The 19,963-nt window shown below is 48.0% G+C and overlaps 1 protein-coding gene across 1 annotated transcript; it reads right to left on the bottom strand.

Annotated features, from left to right (window-relative positions):
• Nucleotides 1-5,993: 5,993 nt before the first annotated feature.
• LOC137527465 (ring finger protein-like) lies at nt 5,994-19,512 on the bottom strand. Its single transcript, XM_068247978.1, has 2 exons — nt 19,448-19,512; nt 5,994-7,160 (listed from the first exon to the last, which is right to left on the bottom strand). Exons 1-2 carry the CDS (start codon nt 19,451-19,453, stop codon nt 5,994-5,996), a joined length of 1,173 nt encoding a protein of 390 aa, XP_068104079.1. The 5' UTR covers nt 19,454-19,512.
• Between the last annotated feature and the right edge of the window lie 451 nt (nt 19,513-19,963).

A 19,963-nucleotide genomic window follows, 5' to 3' on the forward strand; every position in this document is an offset into this window, starting at 1 on the left:
GGTTATTCATTTTAGGCATCTAGAGGGATAGAAACCTTTGCAAACTTTAAAATACTAAATTTCGTAATCGTAATTACGAAAATTTGCGTAATTTGCAAAAATTACGAAATTTCGATTACTGCTAAAATCGTAATTGTAGTAATTTCGCGAAATTTCGGAAATTTCGGAAATTCGTAATTAGGTCATTACGCTCATCCCTATGTAGAGCCCACCCAGCACAGATCACATAATTCAATGCTGGTCCTTAAGGGGGGGGGGGGGGTAAAGGGTGGGTCCTCAAGTGGTTAAAGCACTTTTCTAAAGCGCTTTTGCAGAGCGATTTTTTATTTTTTTTAATTCACTCACTGACGCAAGTCAGGAAGTGAACTTTTTGACCTGGAAAACAATAAATACAATGTATTTCCTTTACCTTCCATTAGACCAAAATCTCCCCAAAAATGGTACAAGCACAGCTTTGCGAAGCGCAAAGCGCACGAAATGCGCTGATATGAACCTACTCATAGAGATTCATTGCACAAGCATTTTGTGGGCGATTTTGAAAATCGCCTGCTCTTGAAATAAGGCCGAAAATGCCCTAGATGTGAACAAGCCCTTAAGGCTGCCATACCAGATCGACCAACAGATAGATCCCTCTTTGATCTAATCTGATCACAGAGGGATCTATTGGCTGCCCATACACTGCACACAGATTTTGAATCAATTTCAGCATGACATCACATAACCTGTACATTACTTGTCCACCGGCGCCATTCCCTGGGTCCCCACAGTATCTCACCTTCTTTCACCATCCTCCTCCATATTCACTTCCTGTCCCCTGTGACAAGGAAGTTCAAACAGTAAAGCGCCCTCTACTGTTTGAACTTTGCCTTCTTACAGGACGGGACAGGAGGAGAGAAGATGCCAGAAGAAGTGAGAGACTGCAAGGACCCGGGGACTCGCGCTGGCGGACAGGTGATGTACTGCTGCCGCTATGCTGTGCCGGTCATCGGCGTATCAAACGCCGATTACGACGCGCTCTCAACCCGCCAGCGATCTAGCTAAATTTCCTGCCTGGACAGATCGACTGAATCGATCGATTTTGAGTGGAAATCGGTCGATCGGTCAACATTTTTTGTAACGATTTGAAAGCAGATTCGATCACAGTGATCAAATCTGTTGTATATCGACGGAAAATCATTTAATTGTATGGGTACCTTAAGACCCTAAAAATCATACCGCTAGATCTGCAGCAGCCCTGCACATTACACACTTCCCATGGATCCAGCTCAGGGTTACCGCTCTGAGCTGTGGATCCCCGGATAGATTTGGGATTATCACTAAGGAGGTTAAACCATCTTTACAACAAGCCAGTTCAATTTCTCATCTTTTTATTCTGGGTGGAGTGCTGCTGGAATGTCCCAGCTGTAGCAAGCTATACAAAAATACAAAAATAAACTTTGTTCACATCGTTATAAACATTTAAAAAAAAAAAAAAGTAAAATATTTATATTTTGCTTACAACAAAGTGCAGGTCAAGGCAAAACAATTTGTGGCGGGTATATAAAGCGTAAGATAAACACTCACTGTCCCAACACCTCACCCCTCGTATGTCACCAGAGACGGTCAATGAGACACTAATAATTTGAGCTTGCAGGCAAACGTCATGCATTCAATTTGTATGCAGTTTGGAACAGGGCAATGCGGATGCTCTTGCAGTTTGAGTGTCCCAATTCCAAGCTGCATGGGAATTGCATGAAATTTACATGCAAGTTGCCAGGGCCCAGGTGTGGCTTTTAAGTGACAAAATAGGAGAAAAGTTCATGGAAGTTTCAGAGAAAATAAAACACACAGTTCTAATAAGATGGCAGACTGAACAATCAGAGGATCAGATTAAGGCCTCTTTTCCACGAACTGTTGATAGGCAGGCAGTGAAATGCCTCTCAAACTCTTACAACTGCTCACTGCTGCCTGGTAACTGCTTGTTGCTGCCTGGTAACTGCTCACTGCTGCCTGCCAACTGCTTGCTGAGCACACAGCTCAACAGTTCATGGAAAAGAAGCCTAACAACAGTCAAGACCCAGTGTAGACGTGATTAGCTAATTAAGATTCATGGCAGTACCTGTAGCCTTTAAAAAAAAAAAAGGGTTCTTATCCGTTAGCCGGGCGCATCCGGCAGGTGGAGCTAATTACTATTCCCCCTCCAGGCCACCATGGATAGTAGGTAAAGATGTAACTCTGGTGGAGATTTGTCGCCTCCAACAGGATGCGCACGGCTAACGGATAAGTTCCAAAAAAAATCACTTCAGTAGGGGAAAGGCTCCAGATAGTCCAAAAGCTTTCCCGGTCTTCTTTAAGGAGTCATCAGGCAAACTAATATTACCTGGGGTTTCCTCCAGCCCCTTGCAGCTGACTGTCCCACGCAGACAGCTCAGTTCCCAGCCACCGGCCCGAGGTCCCAGCACAGTGCAGAGGACGACCTCGAGATTGTCCTTACTGAGTCTGCGCAAAGCGCCGCTGTCAATCAACCCCACGTTGTCCGCAGCGCAGTAGTTCTGCACCTGCACAATATGCCACAGGCAAAGTGGCCTTGACTGACAGCGGCGCTTCGCGCAGGCGCAGTAAGCGATCGTCCTCTGCACCTTGTGGGGCCCCCGGGCCGGTGGCTGGGAACGGAGCTGACTGTGTGGAACATTCAGCTGCAAGGGGCTGGAGGAAGCCCCAGGTAAGTGAATGGGCTGTATTTAAATTTGCCTGATGACTCCTTTAAGCTCCTCCTGCATCGCACCAGGACCCTCTGAACAATCTTCGACATTAAAGCTGAAGATTGCTTGCGGACGCAGGGCGTAGGCAGAAAGTACGACCACACATGTTTTTTTCTCTGTGCACAAGTGGCCGCATGCTACTGCGTGAGTACAAACTTATCGCAGTGTCGCTGCACTCGTACACAGAGGGCAACAAAAGGACAAGGAGGGTCCTGACCGGCAGCGGGAGAGTCTAGGAGGATTGGAGAAGCATCTGGAGTATTCAGAGCTTTCCCACTACTGAGGTAAGTACTGTTAAAATATAGAGTTTGGGATATACTCGCCATATAAGACTACCCCTCTTCCAATGCACACCAAATAAAAATAAAAAAACATAATATACTGGTGCTATGTATGAACAGATACTGGTGCTGTACTGTATGTGGTACCCAGTATATAACAGTATATAGGCGATTGACTCGTTGGATTGGTCAACTCTCCCTCTCCCTAAGTGGATTGATCAGCTCTCCCTGTTTATCAGAGCGGTATGGAAGAATAGATTGTGCTCTGCCCATAAAACACTCCTCTTTCTCCCTTCTGGCCCGCCCTTGTATCCCCTTTACCTCCCTCTCCGCCCCTCAGATCTTGCACATGTGCGCCTGCGCCGCTTCACTGCAGTCCTCAGCAGCGAGATCTGAGAGGCGGTAACAGGATAGGGCGGGCCAGATAGGTGGAAGAGGCGTGTTTTATGGGCACAGCGTGATCATTCTTCCATACCCTGGCATCCCAGACCTTGCAGCATGAGCGGTGAGCTACACCCCCAGCATATGCGGCGACTGACGAATCTCCAGCACCTGGTAATTACACACCAGCACGTCACGGACGCGCATCAGCATCGTTTATCACCCGGCATCAAAGACACCCGTAGTATAAGACGACCCACAACTTTTCCAAAGCTTTTCAAGGGTTAAAAAGTAGTCTTGGTACTTATCCGTTAGCCAGGCGCATCCGGCAGGTGGCGCTAATTACTATTCCCCCTCCAGGCCGACATGGATAGTAGGGAAAAATGTAACTCTGGTGGAGTTTTGTCGCCACCTAGAGGATGCGCCCGGCTAACGGATAAGTACCGTAGTCTTATATGCCAGAATATACAGCATGTAACTTTTTTCTTTCAAATGTTACAGGCTTACTTTAAAGGACCACTATAGCGAAAAAAGGAGGCAGTTAAAATCTGACAGAACCAACAGGTTTTGGGCCAGTCCATCTCCTCATGGGGGGTTCTCAGGGTTTTCTTTGTTTTCAGCAACATTTCCTGAACAGCAGTTTCAAAGAAAACCGTGAGAATTCTCCACGAGGAGATGGACTGGGACAAAACCTGTCGGTTCTGTCAGATTTTAACTGCAGTCACACAACTGCTAATTTGCCATTTTAAAGGACATCTGAAGCAAGAGGGATATGGAGGCTGCCATAATTATTTCCTTTTAAGCAAAACCAGTTGCCTGGCTGTCCTGCTGATCCTCTGTCTCCAATACTTTAAGCCATAGACCCTGAACAAGCATGCAGCAGATCAGGTGTTTTTGACATTATTGTCAGATCTGACAAGATTAGATGCATGCTTGTTTCTGGTGTTATTCAGACACTACTGCAGCCAAATAGACCAGCAGGGCTGCCAGGCAACTAGTATTGTTTAAACGGAAATACATATGGCACCCTCCATATAGCTCTCCCTTCAGTTGTCCTTTAATATTTTGGATGCCATTCTGCAGAGTTTCAGATTCACCTGCGGAATTCCCGCCCACATTACCCAGCAGTCCCAGCGCTCAGCCAGTCATTCTGCTTTCATACACATCTCCCAGAAAGCGAGGTATTAGCGACCAACAGTCACAACTAGGGATCATGGGAAGTGTAGTCCTCTGCAGGAAGCAGCATCAACCACTCCCAACAGACTTGCTGCTAGGATAGTGAAGTGGGCCCAAATAGATGATCAGAAAGACAACCAAAACCATGCTAAGGTTGGGGGGTGGGGAGAAGATTTTGTGGTGCTCATATTTTACCATTAACTAGAATATATCACAGATGAAGGTCAGAGTTTTGGAGGAAGCAACGACCAATAGAAAGGATAGAGCCATAAATCAAAGATTGAGGGTCAAATCAACACATAGGACAGCTATAAACATAAAAAACTTCATAGAAGTTTTGCCTTGACATCTGCTTTAAAGGGACCCTGTAGTGGATTCACATACAGTATAATATGAATCAGTTCCAATATCTCAAAAGAGAAGTGTCTACTAAAAGTGTACTTCTCACTGTTTCTTACCCTGTAAAAAAAGGTTTCTCTAGTAGTCTGATCTGCTGAAAACGGTGTTGTAATTTGACCATAGCCTGGTGGGAGCTGCAGTTCCACCCGGCCTCAAGTATCTCTCTCCTCAACCCCTCCGATAGCATACATATGAAATCGCCGCAGGGAGAATTTGGCGCAGGATACAGCCGGTGTATGGCTTATGCTGCTGCTGCACAAGTCCCAGAGGGTTAATTACTATTCCCCCTCCAGGTCCACGTGGATGTTGGGGAATGATGTAATTCGGCTTCCAGCTATTGCTGGCGGACGAATTACAGTGTTTTAAAAATAACTTTAGCTCCGTCTTCTGTCGGCACTGAAGTTACTCGGTGTGCGCTGCTGTAGCCGTAATTCCTATTACGGTCTATGGTGGCGCCGGCTGCACCAAAATCTCCTGCGCTGTTATTATCCAATGAGTCATGCTGTCTTCTCTGGTATTTACAATCCTCTGCGGATAGCTCTGAACACACAGAGCAGCGGTCTCTTCTGTACACAGAGAGTAGACAGTATGACTCAGCAGAAGTGAGGGGATGAGAAGGGAGGCTGGGCAGAGAGCTGCAGATGCCACAATGCCAGACACGTAACTATAGGGGGAGCCCAGCTACTCTCCCTCCGATCTAGAAGTCCATCCTACAGGTTGTTGTGGCCACAGTTGGTATGGGTGGGGGATCATGACTGCCACATTTCTTATAGGACCGCTGGCAGATAGGCCTCCAGGCTGTGGAGGTCACCAAGGGAAGGAGAGAAGGGAAGGAGGGTGAACATTTGAGGGGAACCCATCAGAGTTTTGTTGTGACCCCCAGTCACTTGTAGTTATGCCCCCCTGCATCATGCTATGGCCCAAAACCATTTTCATCTGGCTGGATTAGAGATACACTTTTACAGGGTAAGAAGGCGCAACAGAACTTTTAGTAAACTATTAAAAGTTAGCTGTTCTACTTTCCGAAAACAATCATAAGAATAAAAATAACAATTGGCACGAAGAGGAACAAAAAGAAAAAATACTCAGAAAACATTAAAAACACCAAAGCACAAAGGTACAAACACCGGCAACGCTGCTCCAGCCTGTCCAGTCTGTTCACCAATCTTTGTTGATTTCGGATACAAGGACACATAAGGAATAGGCGCCCATTTTGAACGCGTTCCCGGAACCTATACTCCAGAGTTCCACACAGGCCAGGCCTCCTGACCAGAGGTTCTACAGATACGTCATATCTCTGCTGAACGCAGTTCCCACCACTTTCCATCATCTGCTCCTGCATCCTGCGAATCTCACACTCCATCATCGGACTCGTCTGCCGACAAAGCGGACAAGTCACTCGGCCAAGGTTGGCCAGACTGGCTTTGTTGACCATTGTTTGAATGCAGTTGTCACAGAAGACATGATTGCAGTTGAGTAAGGACTGTTTATGGTTGCTAGCATCGTAGAGTTCCGTGCAAATAGGACATTCCCGCTCAAAACGCTCATCCTCATTAAGAAGATCTTGAAGTTCCTCAACCTCCAGTCCTTCAGTGTTTCCAACCGAATTTTTATGAATTTCCTCTTGAGAACTGAAAGAACTAAAAGTCTCTGGCAAGTCTTGAACGGTTACTTGGTTAACCAGACAATGACTGGCCTCACTGGTGCCATCATGGTATGCTGGTATTATGCCATCATGGTCACCACCTTGCAAAGTAGTTGGTACATGATGGATAGATGCAGTGGCTTCTGGAACTAGGTCTACTGTGAACTTCCTCTTTGTGCCTTCAATTAAGGTTTTACAGACATCTGTATTACGAAATGGTGCATTACAGTCATTAAGACCACCACCTGCACCATTAATCAAACTTTTTTGAAAACTGTTTAAAATAGCTCCACTAGAAGTGCCAACCTCCGTTCCTTCATCAATAAAAATGAATTGGAAAGTGTCACCTTTGTACTGGTCGTCTTTGTTCACCAAACTAAAGTTCTCTACATGGTCCAAGCCCTGTCTGTCTGATCGCTTGTCCGCTTCAGCAGTAGAGTGTTCTTCAGAGCCTGGGGTCAGCCCATTTGTTTCCCCAGACTTTGGAGACGTTACACCCTGTTGGCTTCTAGATGGAATTTCTGGAAGATCCATTTTCTGGAAAGAGAAATGCGTGATCAGAGAAGACTGTTTATGCCAAAGTACATAAATATAAGTGGTCAGACACTGCTGGATCATGGCCAACTACTTGGTTATACTTCTAACTAGGGATTTCACCAAATGTTCAGAATTGACTTGTCAGGAGAATTTCAACTTGAAATTGTGAAATTCTGATGCATAAGTCAGGATTAACATTTGCTACGAACTTGTTCTTGAATAAATAGTGAAAATGTTTACTAAACATACTCAAGGGCAGTGGTGCTCAGCAGAGCTCGAATATTCGAGTAGCTCGAATATTCGAGCTCTTTTCCAGCTATTCGAGCTCCGAATAGCTGGAGCTATTCGAATGGGCTATCCGAGTACACTCGAATAGCCCATTCACTATTCGAGCTATTCGAGCAACCCGGCGCTATTCGAGCTCGGTACCAAGCTCGAATAGCGTCATAGCCCAGATTGATGTCCTTAGAGCCAATCAGAGGGCTCCCAGGCCCTCTGACGGCAGCCAATCACAGAGGGGGACCCTGGCCAGCCCCTACCCTATAAATAGCGGCCGCCATGTTCCGTTTCTCCATGCTTGCCTGAGACTTGTACAGAGAGAGAGTTGCTCCTTTGTGCTTTGGCTTAGCAAGTGCTCTATTGTGATCATTTACCTAGCGTTTTTGCTCACCTACACCTGCCATATACACCTATATTGTTGTTAGTTAGATAGACATTGTATTTTAGTTAGTAGCTTGTGTGTTACATTAGAGACAGGCAGCTGCTGCAAGCTTACAGGTTTAGGCCTCAGGGGGGCCTTGCCTCTGTGGGCAGCTGTCCTCTGTTTATTTCTCTCATCTATACCAGTATTTCTGCTGTCCTTTACTAATAGTATTGTAGTTATACTGTACTAGGAGTAGGACACTCACTGACTGTCACTGTTTATAGGCTACTAGCTAGCTCCTGCGTGTGTGCACTCACTCACTGTCTGTGTGTACACACACTCTATTTCCTTCTGATTACTGATAGATTATTGTTATTTAGTTGTACTTACTTACTACTTACTCTTACTGTACCCGTAGGGACACTCACTGTCACTGTTCATATAGGCTACTAGCTCCTGCGTGTGCGCACTGCACTCACTGTCTGAGTGTACACACACAACACACACTCTATTTCCTTCTGATCGCTGATTGATTATCGTAATTAGTTAGTTGTACTTACTGTTACTACTTACTCTTACTGTACTAGGAGTCTAGGACACTCGGTCACTGTCCATAGGCTACTAGCTCCTGCGTGCGTGCACTCACTGTCTGAGTGTACACACACCCACACTCCATTTCCTTCTGATCGCTGATTGATTATCGTAATTAGTTAGTTCTACTTACTGTTACTACTTACTCTTACTGTACTAGGAGTCTAGGACACTCAGTCACTGTGTTCATAGGCTACTAGCTCCTGCGTGCGGTCACTCACTGTCTGAGTGTACACACACCACCCACACTCTATTTCCTTCTGATCGCTGATTGATTATTGTAATTAGTTAGTTCTACTTACTGTTACTACTTACTCTTACTGTACTAGGAGTCTAGGACACTCAGTCACTGTGTTCATAGGCTACTAGCTCCTGCGTGCGTGCACTCACTGTCTGAGTGTACACACACCCACACTCCATTTCCTTCTGATCGCTGATTGATTATTGTAATTAGTTAGTTCTACTTACTGTTACTACTTACTCTTACTGTACTAGGAGTCTAGGACACTCAGTCACTGTGTTGATAGGCTACTAGCTCCTGCGTGCGTGCACTCACTGTCTGAGTGTACACACACCCACACTCCATTTCCTTCTGATCGCTGATTGATTATTGTAATTAGTTAGTTCTTCTTACTGTTACTACTTACTCTTACTGTACTAGGAGTCTAGGACACTCAGTCACTGTGTTCATAGGCTACTAGCTCCTGCGTGCGTGCACTCACTGTCTGAGTGTACACACACCCACACTCCATTTCCTTCTGATCGCTGATTGATTATTGTAATTAGTTAGTTCTACTTACTGTTACTAGTTACTCTTACTGTACTAGGAGTCTAGGACACTCAGTCACTGTGTTCATAGGCTACTAGCTCCTGCGTGCGTGCACTCACTGTCTGAGTGTACACACACCCACACTCCATTTCCTTCTGATCGCTGATTGATTATTGTAATTAGTTAGTTCTACTTACTGTTACTAGTTACTCTTACTGTACTAGGAGTCTAGGACACTCAGTCACTGTGTTCATAGGCTACTAGCTCCTGCGTGCGTGCACTCACTGTCTGAGTGTACACACACCCACACTCCATTTCCTTCTGATCGCTGATTGATTATTGTAATTAGTTAGTTCTTCTTACTGTTACTACTTACTCTTACTGTACTAGGAGTCTAGGACACTCAGTCACTGTGTTCATAGGCTACTAGCTCCTGCGTGCGTGCACTCACTGTCTGAGTGTACACACACCCTTCTGATCGCTGATTGATTATTGTAATTAGTTAGTTCTACTTACTGTTACTACTTACTCTTACTGTACTAGGAGTCTAGGACACTCAGTCACTGTGTTCATAGGCTACTAGCTCCTGCGTGCGTGCACTCACTGTCTGAGTGTACACACACCCACACTCCATTTCCTTCTGATCGCTGATTGATTATTGTAATTAGTTAGTTCTTCTTACTGTTACTACTTACTCTTACTGTACTAGGAGTCTAGGACACTCAGTCACTGTGTTCATAGGCTACTAGCTCCTGCGTGCGTGCACTCACTGTCTGAGTGTACACACACCCACACTCCATTTCCTTCTGATCGCTGATTGATTATTGTAATTAGTTAGTTCTACTTACTGTTACTACTTACTCTTACTGTACTAGGAGTCTAGGACACTCAGTCACTGTCCATAGGCTACTAGCTCCTGCGTGCGGTCACTCACTGTCTGAGTGTACACACACCCACACTCCATTTCCTTCTGATCGCTGATTGATTATTGTAATTAGTTAGTTCTACTTACTGTTACTACTTACTCTTACTGTACTAGGAGTCTAGGACACTCAGTCACTGTGTTCATAGGCTACTAGCTCCTGCGTGCGTGCACTCACTGTCTGAGTGTACACACACCCACACTCCATTTCCTTCTGATCGCTGATTGATTATTGTAATTAGTTAGTTCTACTTACTGTTACTACTTACTCTTACTGTACTAGGAGTCTAGGACACTCAGTCACTGTGTTCATAGGCTACTAGCTCCTGCGTGCGTGCACTCACTGTCTGAGTGTACACACACCCACACTCCATTTCCTTCTGATCGCTGATTGATTATTGTAATTAGTTAGTTCTACTTACTGTTACTACTTACTCTTACTGTACTAGGAGTCTAGGACACTCAGTCACTGTGTTCATAGGCTACTAGCTCCTGCGTGCGTGCACTCACTGTCTGAGTGTACACACACCCACACTCCATTTCCTTCTGATCGCTGATTGATTATTGTAATTAGTTAGTTCTACTTACTGTTACTAGTTACTCTTACTGTACTAGGAGTCTAGGACACTCAGTCACTGTCCATAGGCTACTAGCTCCTGCGTGCGGTCACTCACTGTCTGAGTGTACACACACCCACACTCCATTTCCTTCTGATCGCTGATTGATTATTGTAATTAGTTAGTTCTACTTACTGTTACTACTTACTCTTACTGTACTAGGAGTCTAGGACACTCAGTCACTGTGTTCATAGGCTACTAGCTCCTGCGTGCGTGCACTCACTGTCTGAGTGTACACACACCCACACTCCATTTCCTTCTGATCGCTGATTGATTATTGTAATTAGTTAGTTCTACTTACTGTTACTACTTACTCTTACTGTACTAGGAGTCTAGGACACTCAGTCACTGTGTTCATAGGCTACTAGCTCCTGCGTGCGTGCACTCACTGTCTGAGTGTACACACACCCACACTCCATTTCCTTCTGATCGCTGATTGATTATTGTAATTAGTTAGTTCTACTTACTGTTACTACTTACTCTTACTGTACTAGGAGTCTAGGACACTCAGTCACTGTGTTCATAGGCTACTAGCTCCTGCGTGTGTGCACTCACTGTCTGAGTGTACACACACAACACACACTCTATTTCCTTCTGATCGCTGATTGATTATCGTAATTAGTTAGTTCTACTTACTGTTACTACTTACTCTTACTGTACTAGGAGTCTAGGACATTCAGTCACTGTCCATAGGCTACTAGCTCCTGCGTGCGTGCACTCACTGTCTGAGTGTACACACACTAAATTTACTTGTGATTACTACTGATTATTGTAACTGCTAGTTGTACTTCCTGACTGTTACTACTTACTTACTGTACTAGGGGACACTCACTCAGTCACCTCACCAACCAACCCACGCCATTAAAGTACCCCACTTTTCAGCCGCCCTTTTAAAAAACTTTTCTCTATACGCCCAAAACATTGAAGATGTCTGGAAGTGGCAGCCAGCGCGGTTTGGGCAAGGGGAAGGGCAGCAAGGGAATCAGGAGGAGAGGGAGCAGCATTGTGGCAAGCCGCGGCCGCGGGCGCGCCACCATGCACAGTTCCGCAGCAGCAGCAGCAGCGTCAGTGGCTAACATTCCTCCCATAGCCACTGGCCGTGGACGCCTTGGGCGCCGCCCAGCAGGAGCATCTGCAACTCACGCTGCAGAGACACAGCAGCAGCAGCGTGTAGCACCTGCTCCCATTTTCCTCCAGCCGGGTCGGAAACGTCCCATTGAGGAAAAGGATGCAGACACTGTGGTGCAACTCATGACGGAGGATGAGCAGCCCGCCATCAGCTCTGCATCCGAGGCCTCCACCCTCACCACCACCACCACCACCACCCCTGTTCGCAGCAGCCGCCCAGCAGGGTCTGGGGAGGAGGCCAGTTCACCGTCACTTGCCGACCTGTCATTCAGCAGTCTTTTGACCCCAGGCATCATGAGTAAATTGTCTGCTGTTGTTGGCGATCTTGAGGAGGAGATGCTGATGGGCACTTTGGGGGATGAGGGATTGGACAGCAAGACTGTGGCGACAGTCAAGCAGCCCATCCATGCATCAGGAGAGGAGTTTGGGGGGTCCTCATCCCAGCAGGACATGTTTCAGGAGGGGGAGGATGATGATGACCCGGTGACAGACAGAGACTGGGTGCCACCACCTCCAGGGGATGTCGTCCTCAGCAGCTCTGAGGAGGAGGAGGAGGATGCTCTTGTGGGCCTTGCAAGGAGGCGCATCATTGCAAGCATTGGCAGCAGCAGTAGGCAGGTCCCACAGCCTGCTGGTGTCTCAGGCTCAGCAGCAGCAGCAGCAGCATCTGCCAGTACCACCACCAGCCGCACCCAAGCCCCCCAAGCCCCCCCCCCAACCACCACAGGGAGACAGGCAGCAGCGCTTCCATGCCGTAGGGGGATGTTTAAGTCACCAATCTGGCGATATTTCACCATGCCCACTGTGTACAGCAAGTACGCCACTTGCAACCACTGTCAGCGGAAGTTGAGCAGAGGTGCAGACCCCTTAAAGTTCTGCACCAGCTCGCTCATCAACCACCTTGCGGCTAAACATTTCCACCAGCATGAGGAGTTCCAGAGGCTGAAGGCATCTGGTGCTGGCAGTGGCACCACACCCATCACTGCACAGCCTTCAGCAGCAGCAGCAGCAACAGCAGCCACCCGCCCTCCTGCTCCTCCAGCAGCACCAGCAGGTGTGCGGAAACGCACTGCTCCTCCCCCCTCTGCAACTCCTGCCGCCGACACTGAGGCCTGTTCTGGCAGCCAGTCCTCAGTGGCCTCCTCCGCTGTGTCTGCTGATTCCCGTGCCAGCAAAAGGCCACGCCAGAGCCTTTTGAGCGAGTCCTTCCAGGGGGTGGTTAGGGCTCTGCCTCCCAGCAGCCGTCGCGTGCGGCAGCTGAACGGCTTGCTGGCACGGGCCATGTGCTCCCAACTCCTGCCGTACACGCTCGTGCAGGAGGGGAGCGACATTCGTGCGCTGCTTGCTTGCGCAGCCCCAGACTGGCAGCTCCCCAGCAGACACTTCTTTGCCCGCAAGGCCATTCCTGCACTGCACCGCTTTGTGATGGCCAATGTGGAGCGAGGGCTGGAGCACGCGGTTGGTGAAAGGGTCCACGTCACCATGGACTCCTGGAGCAGCCGCTTCGGGACAGGCCGCTACCTGTCCTTCACTGTCCACTGGGTCAGCTTGGTGGAAGGGGGTGAGGATGGGAGAGCAGCAGCGGGCACAGCAGCAGCAGCAACACAGTGGGTGGTGCCACCCCGCAGGGTCAGGGGAACTGCAGCAGGTTCCTCCGATCCTCTGCCATCCTCCGGCACACCTGGCCAAACCCCCCGCCTCAGCAGCAGCGTGAAGGCCCGCCACTGCCAAGCGCTGCTGCACTTGGTCAGCCTTGGGAAGACCAAGCTGACGGCAACCCATGTGTTGGCCAAACTCCAGGAGCAGGAGAGGATTTGGCTGACCCCCAGAGGCCTCAGAGTCGGAGAGGTGGTGGCCGACAATGGGGCCAATCTGGTTGCCGCAATAGACAGGGGAAACCTGACCCACATCCCCTGTCTTGCCCACGTGCTGAACCTGGTGGTGCAGAAGTTCCTGCGCACCTACCAGGGGATGGGCGAACTGCTGGAAACGGCAAGGAATGTTGTGCGTCACTTCCGGCGCTCGGCTGCAGCCTGTGCGAGCCTGGAAGACGTGCAAAAGGAGCTGGATCTGCCACGCCATCGGCTGATCCTTGACGTTCCGACTCGCTGGAACTCCACCCTGGCGATGTTGGAGCGTCTGGTTGAACAGAGGCACGCTGTCAACCAGTACCTTGCCCTGGCCACTGTTTCCGCAGCTCAGAGAAGGGACAAGACCAGCAACATCCCGTCCATTGTCCCCGATGATGACTGGAGGCACATGCAGCAGGTGTGCTTTGTGCTGGCTCCCTTCCTGCAGGCCACAAACATGGTGAGCAGGGACCATGCTATGGTCTGCGAGTGGGTGCCCCTGGTTTCTCTGCTGAACAGGGCCCTCGATGCTTTGCTGGAACAGGGAGCGGCAGCCTTGGACCAGCAGGAGCGGCAACCAGCTGCGCAGTCCACCTCTGAGGGGGAGGAGGAGGAGGACTTGGTGGAGGTCCCTGACCTGGCTGCTGATGAGGGGGATCAGCACAGCGCAGCTGAGTTGGTGCGGGGGTGGAGAGAGGATGAGGCGGCAGAGGAGGAGGATGAGGACAGCACTGACGTCGATGTGCCAGCAGACGTGGCCCGCCTCTTCCCAATGGCAGCGCACATGCTGACGTGCCTGCGCAGGGACCCCAGGGTGATCCAGATGAAGCAGAGGGAGGACATCTGGATCAGCATGATGTTGGACCCACGCCTCAAGGGGAAGTTGAGCCAGTTCCTGCCGCCTGCAGGAGGAGACCCAGCGCAACAAATAAGGAGCTTGCAGCAGGCCCTTGTTGAGCGCTTGGAGGAAGCCTTCCCCCAGCCTTCCACCCCCACTGTCCAGCAGCCAGCACAGAGGCAGCAGCAGGTGCCTGCATCCAGCAGCAGCAAGCGCCCCACAGACCTGCTGTCTCTCAGCCACGAGCTCTACAGGACTGTAGAGGCTCCGGCAGCAGTGACTAGAGAGGAGATGCATGCAGCAGCATCCTCCTCCGGTCACAGCCAGCGCCTGACCCGCATGGTGGCTGACTACATGGGGTCGTACAGCGGGCTTGACAGCGATGCCCCTGTTGATCCCATGGAGTATTGGGTCAAGCGCATGGAGATCTGGAGCGAGCTGGCGCAGTACGCCCTGGAAGTGCTGTCCTGCCCCCCTTCCAGCGTGCTGTCCGAGCGCTGCTTCAGTGCAGCTGGTGGCGTGGTCACCGAGAAACGCTCACGTCTGTCTCACAAGTCTGTGGACAGACTGACGTTTCTCAAGATGAACCAGGCGTGGGTGGAAGGCGAGTTCCTGGCCCCTGTTGTCGGCGAGAGGGGGACATGAACTGGCTGCCGGAACCATCGTTAATGTGCCTTACCACCCTTTACCACCTCCTGGCTCCTGCTTACTAAGCCAGCCTGGTTCACTTTGACTATTACGTCGCCTGCAGCCACACATTTTACACCTACAGTGGGCTGCTGTGTACTGCCCTTCTGCTGTCTGTCTGTGTTTCCCACTGCCAGGGTACACAGAATTACCTTCTTCTGCTGCCACTCTGCCACCAGCTATTACGTCAAACAATAGCTATATTGGTTGCAAAACCAAAACCAAACAAACCATTAAAAAAAATAAAAGGTTTAATTTTTCGGAGGTGCCCGGGTTGAAAACTGTGTTGTCCCAGTTGTGTATTGGACACAATGTGGGCTGCACGACCGCTGTCTGGGACCTCCTGTTGTGTTTATTTACAGCCCTGGTATCACCGCTAGGTACCAGGGCTATTATGTCACGCTGCCTACCTGCTGCCACACTCACACTGCTCCTCCACACCTCCTCCTGCTGCTGCTGCTGCTGTCTGTCTGTGTTTCCCACTGCCAGGGTACACAGATGATTTACCTTCTGCTGCCACTCTGCCACCAGCTATTACGTCAAACAATAGCTGCTCGCCTACTCCTCCATTCCTCCTCCTGCTGCTGCTGTCTGTCTGTGTTTCCCACTGCCAGGGTACACAGAATTACCTTCTTCTGCTGCCACTCTGCCACCAGCTATTACGTCAAACAATAGCTATATTGGTTGCAAAACCAAAACCCAAACAAACCATTAAAAAAAAAAAAAGGTTTAATTTTTCTGAGGTGCCCGGGTTGAAAACTGTGTTGTCCCAGTTGTGTATTGGACACAATGTGGGCTGCACGACCGCTGTCTGGGACCTCCTGTTGTGTTTATTTACAGCCCTGGTATCACCGCTAGGTACCAGGGCTATTATGTCACGCTGCCTACCTGCTGCCACACTCACACTGCTCCTCCACACCTCCTCCTGCTGCTGCTGCTGCTGTCTGTCTGTGTTTCCCACTGCCAGGGTACACAGATGATTTACCTTCTGCTGCCACTCTGCCACCAGCTATTACGTCAAACAATAGCTGCTCGCCTACTCCTCCATTCCTCCTCCTGCTGCTGCTGTCTGTCTGTGTTTCCCACTGCCAGGGTACACAGCATTACCTTCTTCTGCTGCCACTCTGCCACCAGCTATTACGTCAAACAATAGCTATATTGGTTGTAAAACCAAAAACCAAAAAACCATTAAAAAAAAAAAAAGGTTTAATTTTTCGGAGGTGCCCGGGTTGAAAACTGTGTTGTCCCAGTTGTGTATTGGACACAATGTGGGCTGCACGACCGCTGTCTGGGACCTCCTGTTGTGTTTATTTACAGCCCTGGTATCACCGCTAGGTACCAGGGCTATTATGTCACGCTGCCTACCTGCTGCCACACTCACACTGCTCCTCCACACCTCCTCCTGCTGCTGCTGCTGCTGTCTGTCTGTGTTTCCCACTGCCAGGGTACACAGATGATTTACCTTCTGCTGCCACTCTGCCACCAGCTATTACGTCAAACAATAGCTGCTCGCCTACTCCTCCATTCCTCCTCCTGCTGCTGCTGTCTGTCTGTGTTTCCCACTGCCAGGGTACACAGCATTACCTTCTTCTGCTGCCACTCTGCCACCAGCTATTACGTCAAACAATAGCTATATTGGTTGTAAAACCAAAAACCAAAAAACCATTAAAAAAAAAAAAGGTTTAATTTTTCTGAGGTGCCCGGGTTGAAAACTGTGTTGTCCCAGTTGTGTATTGGACACAATGTGGGCTGCACGACCGCTGTCTGGGACCTCCTGTTGTGTTTATTTACAGCCCTGGTATCACCGCTAGGTACCAGGGCTATTATGTCACGCTGCCTACCTGCTGCCACACTCACACTGCTCCTCCACACCTCCTCCTGCTGCTGCTGCTGCTGTCTGTCTGTGTTTCCCACTGCCAGGGTACACAGATGATTTACCTTCTGCTGCCACTCTGCCACCAGCTATTACGTCAAACAATAGCTGCTCGCCTACTCCTCCATTCCTCCTCCTGCTGCTGCTGTCTGTCTGTGTTTCCCACTGCCAGGGTACACAGAATTACCTTCTTCTGCTGCCACTCTGCCACCAGCTATTACGTCAAACAATAGCTATATTGGTTGTAAAACCAAAAACCAAAAAACCATTAAAAAAAAAAAAAGGTTTAATTTTTCTGAGGTGCCCGGGTTGAAAACTGTGTTGTCCCAGTTGTGTATTGGACACAATGTGGGCTGCACGACCGCTGTCTGGGACCTCCTGTTGTGTTTATTTACAGCCCTGGTATCACCGCTAGGTACCAGGGCTATTATGTCACGGCGAGCTGCCTGCCTCATTGACTGCCTGCTGCCACACACTCATCCTCCTCCTCCTGCTGCTGAATTTACCTCCTGCTGTCTTTGTGTTTCCACTGCCAGGGAGCACATACAATGGCGCTTCCAACATGCGTGCGCCCACCAGCTATTTGTTACGCTCAAAAATAGCTGCATTTCTTTAAAAAAAAATTGAAAAGAGAAATACGTGAAGATGATGAAGAAGAAGATGAAAAAGAAGAAGAAGATGAAGAAGATGAAGAAGATGAAGAAGAAGAAGATGAAGAAGAAGATGAAAAAGAAGATGAAAAAGAAGAAGAAGATGAAGAAGATGAAGAAGAAGAAGATGAAGAAGAAGAAGATGAAGAAGAAGAAGAAGAAGATGAAGAAGATGAAGAAGAAGAAGATGAAGAAGATGAAGAAGAAGAAGATGAAGAAGAAGAAGATGAAGAAGAAGAAGAAGATGAAGAAGAAGAAGAAGATGAAGAAGATGAAGATGAAGAAGAAGATGAAGATGAAGATGAAGAAGAAGATGAAGAAGATGAAGAAGAAGATGATGAAGAAGAAGAAGAAGAAGAAGAAGAAGAAGAAGATATAGAAGAAGAAGATCTAGAAGAAGAAGAAAGATAAAGAAGAAGAAGAACAAGTATATACAGTAACACTACTGAACAAAATTTAGGACACAACTTCTCTTTCCACATTTTTTTTTAAAGTAACATCCCCACATAATCACTTGCTGTTGTTACTTGGAAAAAAAGATGTTTCTTGCATCATTCACCCTCAAAACAAGTGTTGGAAGCTATTTAAGGCCAATTCGAATAGTCAGCTCGAATAGTGAGCTCGAATACCGACTCGAATAGTGAGCTCGAATTCCGAGGTCGAATCGAATAGTAAAAATTATTCGACTCGAATATTCGACTGACCTCGAATAATTTACTATTCGAATTCGACCAAACTCGAATTTTAAAAAGGGGTATTTGAGCATCACTACTCAAGGGATATGAATGGGAAGATTCTGTGAAAAAAATTCTATGCAAAAACATATTCGCAATAAATTGCAACTTTGGGATTTCACAATGCGAACTTAGAATATGCAAAATTTCAAATGTATTCAGAATTGCGGGGGATTTGGATGTCGTTAATTCCAACCATATGCCCTCATAAAATGTCTCTGTTGGGCTTCGTTCACACTAGAGGCGCTTTTTGAGGCGCTTTCTGATTTTTTTTAAGCGATTGTGCAATGATTCTCTATGAGAGAGTTCACATCTGAGCGGTTCATTTCCGATCCGCTCAGCAAAGCGCTGCCTGTACCATTTATGAGGCGATTCCGCCTCAATGGAAGGTATAGGAGAAAAAACACTCACAAAATCGCTTTGTGCAGCGATTGCGTTTTTAAGAATAAATACATTGTATTTATTATTTTCTGAGTCAAAGAGCTCACTTCCTGACTTGTGTCAGGGAATGAATTAAAAACCGCTCTGGAAAAGCGCTTTCCACAAAAAAGCATCGCCCACCCAGGTGCCAGGAATCGGAAAAAAAATCACATAAAAAAAAGCCCAACGCGAACGTGGTCAGAACGCAATGTGAACAAGGACTAACAGGGGCATCTCCCATTCTTCCTCTCCCCTCCTCCATGTCTTCTCTACTTCCTGCAAACTACCCCTTTACATAGAACAAATTAGGTTGCTTGGCAGAAAACCAAGTAGCTTGTCTGTACAACAGTTCCTAGACTGCCACCCAAAATGGTCGCTGACTATAATTTCAGGCAGCAGTAATTGAGTGCCTGTAAGGGGAAACTGAAGTGAGAGGGGTATGGAGCCCAGGATCAGTGATTCCATAGGGGCAAACATGAGCAATGCTGCTCCATTAGTCAATGCTTGGAGACAGCTCCACTTTGATCCGATGCATGTTTTAATGTAAACGTTGGTGGATACTTACCAGCATAGAGGGATGTTTCTGGATGATCCATGGGGCATCTCATATCCCTCTCACTTCAGGTTCTCTTTGGCCAGGGAGGGTCACACTTAGCAGAATCGCATCAGTTTTCCCCATAGAACATATTGGAAAACTCGTGTGATTCTGCTAAGTGTGACCCTGACCTTTAAGTTACTGCTACAAGTTACAGCTACTGAGATCCTAATTACTACTACTGTTATCAAAACACAGTTTCTAAGGCCTCTTTTCCACAAACAGTTGATAGGCAGTAAAATGCCTCTCAAACTCTCACAACTGCTCACGGCTGTGTGGTAACTGCTCACTGCTGCCTGGTAACTGCTTGTTGCTGCCTGGTAACTGCTTGCTGAGCACACAGTTCAACTGCCCGTGGAAAAGAGGCCTTACTAAGCACTTTGAGGTCTGGGACCCACTGGCAGGGCATTTCTAAAGCCTGATACACACTTTCAATTATGATTGGTCAATCACTGACCAATTTTACCATCTCCATGTAGTATGAGG

Source organism: Hyperolius riggenbachi, chromosome 8 (assembly GCF_040937935.1).
Source record: "Hyperolius riggenbachi isolate aHypRig1 chromosome 8, aHypRig1.pri, whole genome shotgun sequence".
Lineage (NCBI taxonomy): Eukaryota > Metazoa > Chordata > Amphibia > Anura > Hyperoliidae > Hyperolius > Hyperolius riggenbachi.